The sequence below is a fragment of the Penaeus chinensis genome, chromosome 13, assembly GCF_019202785.1.
Source record: "Penaeus chinensis breed Huanghai No. 1 chromosome 13, ASM1920278v2, whole genome shotgun sequence".
NCBI lineage: Eukaryota > Metazoa > Arthropoda > Malacostraca > Decapoda > Penaeidae > Penaeus > Penaeus chinensis.
The window spans coordinates 3,536,254-3,546,253 of record NC_061831.1 but is presented as its reverse complement, the minus strand read 5'-3'; the positions used below and the strand labels follow the sequence as shown (position 1 = coordinate 3,546,253).

The 10,000-nt window shown below is 38.0% G+C and overlaps 1 protein-coding gene across 8 annotated transcripts in view; it reads left to right on the top strand.

Moving 5' to 3' along the window:
• The window catches only part of LOC125031478 (guanine nucleotide-binding protein G(I)/G(S)/G(T) subunit beta-1), an 85,907-nt gene that overhangs the window by 73,731 nt on the left and 2,176 nt on the right, over window positions 1–10,000 (top strand). For 7 of the 8 annotated variants that reach the window (XM_047622285.1, XM_047622284.1, XM_047622286.1 and 4 more), the window contains exons 4-9: window positions 5,700–5,705; window positions 6,115–6,285; window positions 6,765–6,887; window positions 7,500–7,701; window positions 7,894–8,110; window positions 8,428–10,000. The exon at window positions 8,428–10,000 is cut by the window's right edge and continues 2,176 nt beyond it. In XM_047622285.1, coding sequence (XP_047478241.1) covers window positions 5,700–5,705; window positions 6,115–6,285; window positions 6,765–6,887; window positions 7,500–7,701; window positions 7,894–8,110; window positions 8,428–8,534 — 826 coding nt within the window. In that variant the 3' untranslated portion in view covers window positions 8,535–10,000. The remainder of the gene's footprint in view (window positions 1–5,699; window positions 5,706–6,114; window positions 6,286–6,764; window positions 6,888–7,499; window positions 7,702–7,893; window positions 8,111–8,427) is intronic. The other variant, XM_047622290.1, reaches the window with a different exon arrangement.

Here is a 10,000-nt window from a genome sequence, read left to right as displayed (position 1 = left end):
TCTCTCTCTCTCTCTCTCTCTCTCTCTCTCTCTCTCTCTCTCTCTCTCTCTCTCTCTTTCTCTCTCTCTTTCTCTCTCTCTCTCTCTCTCTCTCTTATCTTGTCTTGTCTTGTCTTGTCTTGTCTTGTCTTATCTTATCTTTCTCTTGTATCATTCTTATGGTTCATCAGTCATATAGTTATGGGTGAAGGCTTACTTTTAATTTTAAATTTTTCTTTTGTTTTTTCAACCCAAGTAGTTGTGTATATTCCATAATAAAATTTTGTCATTGTCTTGTTTTGACCAAATATATGTGTTTATATTTTTATATTATTATTATTATTATTGTTATTATTATTATTATTATTACATATTGGTATGTATGTGTTATGCATGCTGGATGCAAGACCCCATTTGTGAGCTTGGGAGCTTTTCTGAGAAGGGTGTCCGGTGCCTGTTTACACAGGTCAGGTGGTGAGCCTATATTTAGACTGGATTATCTTGGCAGCTGGCGAGGGAGGTAGTGATTGGGGGAGGGAACGGGAGGGGAGGCAGGGGAAAAGGTGGGATTTGAGCAGGTTCTCCAACATAGCATGATACATCCCCATTACTGGTGGTGGGTGGGATGGAGGAGGGCAGGGGAGGGGGAAGGTAGTGGTCATGTTGAGGTGAGGTGCATCTCCTCCCCTGCCTCCTCCTTCCTCTCTTCTCCTGTCTTTCCTTCCCATTTTGTTCTTAGCTCATAGTCTTTGTCAGGTCCTTCTTTGTGCTGCTTTAATTCCTTTTTTGTTTGTTTTATTTTTTGTTTTTTGTTTTTTGTTTTTGTACCATTTGATTCTCTTCCCATTCCTTGGAAGATTTAATCATCAGGGATTGTGCGTTTTCTTACAAGCTCTTTTCCTCGCTTCTAATTTTCCCTTGCTTTTCCTTTTTCTATGCTGATTTATGTACTTGTTTGTTTAGATGCCATTCCTCTTCTTGAGTGTCCTTGTGGCTTTCCTGAGGGTTTTTGAAGTCCTTGCCTCCTAGCCATCCCACTTTGAAGGACAGCCACTTCAACCACATGCAAACAAGCACCTGCACTCATTGTGGCATAGACAGCTATGTATGTGGGCATGTGTAAATAATGACTTGGATTTCAAGGTTAATTCCCTCCTCCCTCTGATTTTTGAAGCATTTAGATATACTTTTCCTTCATAAACCTATGAAGCTTAAATGTCTGCCATCAGTTCCTCACCAGAAGCCTTCTCCCGGTTTTTGTTGTTGTTTCTATAAGGTGTAAGATAAATTAATAGTGTGGGGAGATTACATAGATGATACAAGTGATTAGTTGAAAGAACAAAAAAAGAGAGAAAAAAAAGCTGTAGATGATGGGGAGAGGATTCCTGTGGTAGGTGAGTAGACGGGCATAAAGAACAGTCTCATAGTCTCATGAGAGGGATTGTGTTGGTAATACGTTGTGATCTGATTTGTCATGCATTTTTATCATAAGATTTTTTGGAAAGGTATTGTGTTAGGAAGTGGAATTTGTCTAATTCTATGGTTATCATTACATAAGCATCCCCTTCCCCTCCCCCCCCAAAAAAAATAATAATATATATATAATTATATATATATATATATATATATATATATATATATATATAAATGCAAGGGGGCATTTCTTGGTTGTTTTTCATGTCAAATTCTTTAACAATGGATAAGCAGCTTGTGCTTCTCTATTGCCATGAGAGAGCATGTTACAGAAGACTTGTGTTTTTACATATTAGGAATTAGGTAATAGAAAAAAGACATTGAACAGCTTGAGAATCCTATGATTTTGCACTTTATGTAACAACTTGAGGTCGTGCAATGGCAGCTCAAGTTGCACGAGTTTTTATGCTTATCCTTTTTGTGACTGTGAACCATGAAAAGATGCTTTAGTGAAGGAACAGTGGCTACAACATCAGCAAAAGCTATCCACCAACTCTCTGCTACTCATGAAATTTTGATGGGTGGATTTTTGATGCAGAAATGGTCGTCTTTCACTCCTCATTCATCTCTCTCCCTCCTTCCTTAGTTCCCATTTTACCCCTTCCCCTACCTCCCTTCTCTCTCTCTCACTTCCTCTCTCCTATTCTTCTTATGGGTGAATCTTGATCTGTTGTAGATTTCTCCCAAGAAGAGTGGGTAATACCTTACAAAACAAGGAGGAGCCGCTTAAATGTGGTTGGCTTTTTTCCTCTGCGTCAGCTGGTAGTGTCTCCTGTGAGACCTTTTCGTTAGGGCTGCAGTCTGTGTATGTGTGTGTCCAGTCCATTCATATATGCTTTTATTTCTACTTTCTTGTTGAGCATAAAGTTTCATCCGTTACTGGGAAGGGATTCACTTCATAAAGTCATCACCATTGACCTTCAGTTGGTTTGTGTTGTTGCATGAGCATAGTTGATGCCGTATCTGCTGTGCTTTCCCCACATATTAGTAATTTGTCATGTGCTGCATTTTGATGGATGTGTTTCATCAAGCATGCTGCATGGCATTTATTTATTTATTATTTTTTTTATTCGTTTATTTATTTTTATTTTTTTTCTCGGTATGGTTATATATATATATATATAATCCCCCCTCCCCACACACACTTCGGACCACCACCTAAAATTCAAGGTGCAGAAGTTCAGAAATTGTAAATTGTACATCATGCATTTGATAAGTGGAGCACACACCCCCCTCCACCCCATTCTGCTATGCCCCCATATTACCCCCCCCCCCCCCCCTTAATTTGTTGTCTCAGCATCAGACCGTCCCAAATGTTGATATGTAGTGGTTGCCCAGCAAGCTTCTCTGCTTAGAAGATCATTTTGGTGCATATTGGACCTGGGAGTTCACCCAAAGTTACAGTATTTGTGTTAGCATTTTACTTTTGAGGACAGCCATGCATAATGTGACACTGGCTGGCTTCGTGTCTAAAGGCAGCCTTGACTCGACCTTTAGTTCTGCATCAGTGAAATCTTTGATGAACTAGTAAATGATGGTGCTTAGTCCCCTTTCATTAGACCCATTTAATTTTAACTTGTATTTAACCAAGAATGGGCAAGATGGTCAGGATTTTTTTTTTTTTTCAATTGCATTACTGTGAAATTACAAGCAAAATGTCTTTGCTCCTAATTTTAAAGAATCACTCTGACATTGTTTAAAGTAATATTTCTTTATGATTGTGATGTGAAGTATGATCTAACTTTTCAATTAACTACAAGCCATTATAGTGTTCCCCAATTTTTTAGATGTATACATCTATTTATTGTATCCCTCTTCTTAAAACAGGAAGTAGATGTGTAAAAAAGCAGTGGTTTCTCAGTCATAAATACTGTATATTCCGTTATTTTTGCCACCTAATTTTATTTGTTTTGTGTGTTTGTGGGTGGGCCATGGGAATGAGCTACTACAACCTCTCAATACTGTATTTTATCAGGGGTATAAATATTTGCCTCTTTGGCTCCTCTTTCTGTGTGTTGTTTATGTTAAGTGTAGGCATTAAAGCACCTTTTCAATAATACCCCCCCTTTTTTTTTTCCCCCTTTTTTGTTTTTTTTTTTTTTTTTTTTTTTTGTACTTTTTTGTATTTTTTTTTTTTTTTTCTTTTTATTCCCCTTTCTTTTTTCTTTATCATTCAGAATTAATGAAACTACCTGTCTTTGTATAATTCTGGTTATCTTACTTGTTTGATGTTAAAAAAAAAAATGGTAATTAGGAAAGAAAAGAAAAAGATATGTTACACTTGAAAGATAAGTGAATAAATGGACTAAATCCTATCTTCTTTTGACAGACATTTATTGAGGAAGGTTCACTTGAGCGATCCTCCCTTATGCCCGGGCAAGGGGGCATAATATGTCACACTAAGCAGGGTTCCTCCCTCCCCCCCTTGGCAGGCATCTGTGCCATCTGAATAGGAATGTTGAGATGGCCACAACTAGAGTGGAGGTGGAATGTGGTAGCGAGAAGGTGTTGATTTCCCCCCACATGACAGAAACATTGCTCTAATGACATATGGGGTTATAGTTCCTAGCTTGTGTGTCTATAGTCACGGATTGGGAGTTTCCGTCATGCTGGAGAGCCTTAAGCAGAGAGTTTCCATCTTTCTTATTACCATCCCCGTTGATGATAACGAAAGGGGTATTTTACACAGGCGGTACTTTTATATAGTGTGTTGTCAGTTGTATTAGTGGTATGTGGACATTGCTGGTTATGATTACTTACAAAAAAAGAAAGAAAAAGAAAATACAATAGATATTATGTGAAGTGCTCATCATAGTAAGTGGTTATATACCCACATACCACTTCTAAGAATATACTTTCTATTAATCATAGGTCATTCCTCATGGAAGATCTGTTTTTTTACTGAAATGATATATATATATACATATATTTCTATTAATAAGATGTGTGTATGTATGTATATGTAACCAACTTGATGACTCTGTAACATGTTGGGACTAGAAGAACAATATCTTTTTTTCTTTTTTCTTTTTTTTTTTCAATGTCTTACCACTAAAATATCATAACTGTTTTTCATATTAAGTATAGGATATGAACAGTGGGGAAAGAAATACAACTTTGTAATAATTTTACATATATATTTATATATTTATGTATATATAATTATATTAATATATATGTGTGTATGTATATGTATGTATGTATGTGTGTATATATACACACGAAACTGTATATATGTGTGTACGTGTATGCGCGCGCACACACACACACACACACACACACACACACACACACACACACACACACACACACACACACACACACACACACACACACACACACACACACACACACACATTTATATATACATATGTTTACATATATATGTGTGTATGTATATGTATTTGTATGTATGTATGTATGTATGTATGTATGTGTATATATATATAGGTATGTATATATCTTTGTGTGTATATATGTATATATATATGTATATATATATATATATATGTATATATATGTATGTGTATATATATATATATATATATATATATATATATATATATATATATATATATAGGTATATATATATCTTTGTATATATATGTATGTATGTGTATATGTATGTATATATTTATATGCATATATATGTACCTATATATGTGTGTGTGTGTGTGTGTATATATATATATATATATATATATATATATATATATATATATATATATATATACATATACATATATACACATACATACACATACATACATACAACATACATACATACATACATACATACATACATACATACATACATACATACATACATATATGTGTGTGTGTGTTTGGGTGTGTTTGTGTGTGTATGTGTGTGGGGTGACCTATGTTATACATATGTATATATGTATGTGTGTTTATATATATATTTATATATATATATGATATATATATGATATGATATATATATGTATGTTTGAATCATATTTGACACTCACTGTGACGTAAAGCATCCTGCAAGCTTTTTTTATTTTTATATTTTTTCTTAGCCTCACAAAGATAATTTGCTGGAGTAATGCTTGACTTTTCACATGAGTGTAATGTATGTAGTACGGTGACTTGCTCCTGCCCTGTTTAGTACAAAGGTGTCAGAGACCATAAAGTGTGCAGGCAGGGAACATATTACATACACCATGACTTAGTTCACGTTTTTTCTCATTTGTGTCTTTCTGTTTCATGTGGACCAAAAGGCAGAGGTAATATACTAAATATAATGGACATATTGTATCTAATTTGTAGTTTGTATGAAGCAATAGACAAAGGGGCAAATGGTTCCCTCTTCTCTCTCTTTCTCTCTCTATCTCTCTCTCTCTCTGTCTGTCTCCTCTCCTTTATCTTTTTTTTTTCTGGGTAGCTATATAAATTAGCAGAATTTTGCACCCATGAACCAAAACAAATAAAATAAAAACAAGGAGAAAAATTTGATAAAATGATTACACTGCAAATTTAACTGAATATACAGTACCCAAGTAATTGTTCTGTTGATAGTACTCGTGGCTTTGATTATTTCTTCTCTTGATTCCTGTCTCCTTTTGTTAAATGTTGAGTTTTGGTAACCCTCTAAAACCCATCAATTCATGAATTTCCACCTCCCGGCCTTTGCAGGAATTTGGTATCAGCATCTCAAGACGGCAAGCTCATAGTATGGGACAGTTACACTACAAACAAGGTGCATGCCATTCCCCTTCGGTCCAGCTGGGTCATGACCTGTGCCTATGCTCCCTCGGGCAGTTACGTTGCCTGTGGTGGCCTTGATAACATCTGTTCTATATACAAGTGAGTAATGCTGTTGTTTTTAAAGGTTTTACTTAGCACATGCTTCCTTGTTAAAAGGAACATGTGTAAGCATGATTAACCTGATACTGCCGGGTCAAGCCTTGTGGCGTCATAACAAACCACTTGGTCTGTGGAGTACGGCTGTAAGCCGTGACAACGCGCCAGAGTGGGACTTGCGGCTTGATGTAGCGAGTTCCAGTGCTCAAAGTCGGCTTGTTGCCATTAATCTCCAGAGTGTAGAGTTTTTATTTATTTTCTTCACCTGGCAGTGTTGGGTTAAACTAGTGATGTATACGTATTTACTTTTATGTACTGTTTTAATTAATATGATGACAGATGTATTCTAGAATTAAGATTTTCTCTCTCTCTCTCTCTCTCTCTAATTATTATTATTATTATTGTTAATGTTATTTTGTATTATATTCAGTTGGGCATTTCATAGAAAACAGACTGAAATCTAATCCTTCATTTCTCAACAGCCTAAAGACAAGAGAAGGCAATGTGAGAGTGAGTAGGGAGTTGCCTGGTCACACTGGTTACCTAAGTTGCTGTCGGTTCCTAGACGACAACCAAATAGTCACAAGCTCGGGAGACATGACCTGGTAAGTGAGGATTTTCATTTTCATTTTCATTGTCTGTGAGTGTGTCATGTTCAGTGTTATTGGCATTATTCTGATGGACAAGCTGAATATAAGAAAATTCAAAATATTTTGCCCCCTTTTTTTTTCAATTATTAACTTTTTTTTACACTTTTTACATATTACCTTCAAAGAAAGAAGCTGGTGAGGTATGATTGTCATAATGTAGAAATAGAATATGTATCTTCATATTATTGTAGATGAACAAACAATTATTTGATTGTTTTGTACTTGGTAGAATTGCCAAGAATTGTATATTTGACAACTTTTCTTATAGAATATAATGATAATGGTTATTAATAAATCTTGGTAGGAGAATCAGTAAAGAGTTGCTTATTATTAGGTAATAATGCGAAATTTGCTTCACCTTTATAAGTAGTTGCCAGTTGTATTTCAGGTATATTAATTATGTTCAGTTATCATAGATATCTGAATGTCTTGAAAGCAGTGAGAATGTCATTTCCTGTGATAATGTTTTACAATATGAGAGAGATTATGGACTAAAACACATTACGTGCATTGGTTAGGCTGTATTTTTGTTTCTTCTGAGCACTAATACTGATCCCTGTATTACAGTGCCCTCTGGGATATAGAGACGGGTCAGCAGTGCACGCAATTCACAGGCCATACAGGGGATGTGATGTCCCTGTCCCTGTCACCGAACATGAACACATTCACATCAGGTGCCTGTGATGCGTCTGCTAAGCTATGGGACATTCGTGATGGGATGTGCCGCCAGACCTTCCCAGGACACGAATCTGACATCAATGCAGTTACAGTGAGTACCTGTGAAGCCTTCGGTTTTCATTGAATGATCCCAGTGTATTTGTGTCTGGGTGTGATAATGATGTAGAATATAGTAATTGCTTGTTAAATCAAATGTAACTATAACTATTGTGGTTTACTGTGTAGAAGCTATTATTGTATTTCCAGTTATAGGATGTTACTGATAATGTCTTTCCTCCTCCAGTTCTTCCCCAATGGGCATGCATTTGCCACGGGATCAGATGATGCCACGTGCCGCCTATTTGACATTCGTGCAGACCAGGAGCTTGCCATGTACTCTCATGACAACATTATTTGTGGCATCACCTCAGTGGCATTCAGCAAGTCTGGCAGACTCCTGCTGGCTGGTTACGATGACTTCAATTGCAACGTTTGGGACTCCATGAGGACAGAAAGAGCTGGTAAGTGTGATGCCATTGCCGTACAGGAGATGAGTTCTGTTGTCTGTAAGGATTTTCCTTGATCTACATTCCGTAGAGAAATTGATAGGATACTGGCTAAAGTGGAATTTAAACTGTTTGTTATTCAGTTGTATAGCCTTTAAACTTTAACTTTGTCTCAAGTAAGAATGAATATAATGCTTCATGTTTTTTAATGTGGAGCCTTAAGAACAAGAATATCTAAATATAATGTTTGTAAGTCTTTTCTCCTTTGTTTCCTATTAATGAATGTGCTATATCAATGAATTTCTTACTCAACCTGTCATGTACATTTTCAGGTGTTCTGGCGGGCCATGACAACCGCGTCAGTTGCCTGGGTGTTACAGAAGATGGCATGGCAGTGGCCACAGGCTCATGGGATAGCTTCCTCAAGATCTGGAACTAAGCTTGTCATGCCACCACCACTCCAGTATCAACATCAGTATCTTCCCAAGGAACCAAATTCCCTCTCTAGGATACACAGTCATGAAGCTTGGTGTTTGCATGCCTGCGTGTGTGTCTGTGCAGCCCACGCTTATGGTAACACCACTCTTTGCTTCATAGCCACCATTGATGTGGGTCACTTAAGTAGTTGTGTACCGAGTGAGCATGCTTGCCGGACCTGAGTGGATCTTTCCTTTTCATTTTTTGATATGGAAAAAAATTAAATGAGTGTAAATGAGGTAGTGAGAGTTGTAAATGTAATGGGAGAACATAAATACATTACAAGAGGCCCATGGGTTAGTGGACACAAGTGCATCTAGCACAACACTAAGACAAGTTGGATCATCAAGCAAGAAATGGGGCAAATCCACCAGTGCAATGTGTCCCCCAGCCCACGGGCCCTCATGGCTGTGACCCAACGATGGTGGCGACAGCACACACGCAGAAGCCAAGGTGGCGCTGGCCCTTGTGTAGCCAGCTCGAGGATGGTGAGGATGATCACAAGCATCACACCAGTGGTGGGGGATGCTGAGTTCCTACGGGGGTCAGCACTCACCCACCATTCTCTTCCTTTGATGTCTAGTCAGCCTGAAGGAGTTGCTGCATGACTTTGATGCTGAGTGTTTCCGTGGAAGCGGCGGTGGCCAGCGAGTGATCCCTGGCCCCCTGTGTTTGAGCAGGTGGGTGCCGGCACACCTCCCAGCCGGTGCCTGGCAGGTTCTGTGGTGGCTGTGGTGGATGACCAGGATACTGTGCCTGGAGCTGCCACACCTCCCACCCTCCTGCTCCTTCTGCTGCTGCTGCTGCTGCTTGCCACGCGGATGACAGAAGACTGCACCTGTATTGTCCAGGCCTGAAGCTCAGGTCAGGGCCAAAGGGGTAAGCCCAGGTGAACGCTATGGTAATGTGTTCATAATGCCTTAAGGCAACCTCTACACTCCCTCGTGTCAGTGTGGAGAAAAGTGAGGTGCTTGAGTAAGACAAAATTTTGTCATGTTCCCTGCTCCACTGCTGCTTCTTGCGCGCATGTTCTGCTCTTGTCAGGCCAAGCACCCATTGATGGATTCATCTAACAGGGGAATGCTATTATCCTTATTGGGACCACGTGGTGATAGTGTAAAATTGGAATCGTTCAGAGAAGCTGAAATCTTTGATACAGTTACCCTTCCTGCAAATGATTATGAGCGTGCACTTAGATTTTGGATTTAAGTGCCATTTTCATGGTGACCTCAACTGCCAATGTAGTTTTAATTTGGGCAATTATTAGTTAGATAATGAACATTTGTACTCCCTTAAGCTAATCCAAATCTGAAAATCAATCATATTGCTTTATTCAGTCTTCTTAAGATGGTAATCAGTGAAATATTTCCATGATAGCTTGTTGCATTAGTGTAGCCCCAAAGCTAAAGTTATCTCTTTGATGAAAAG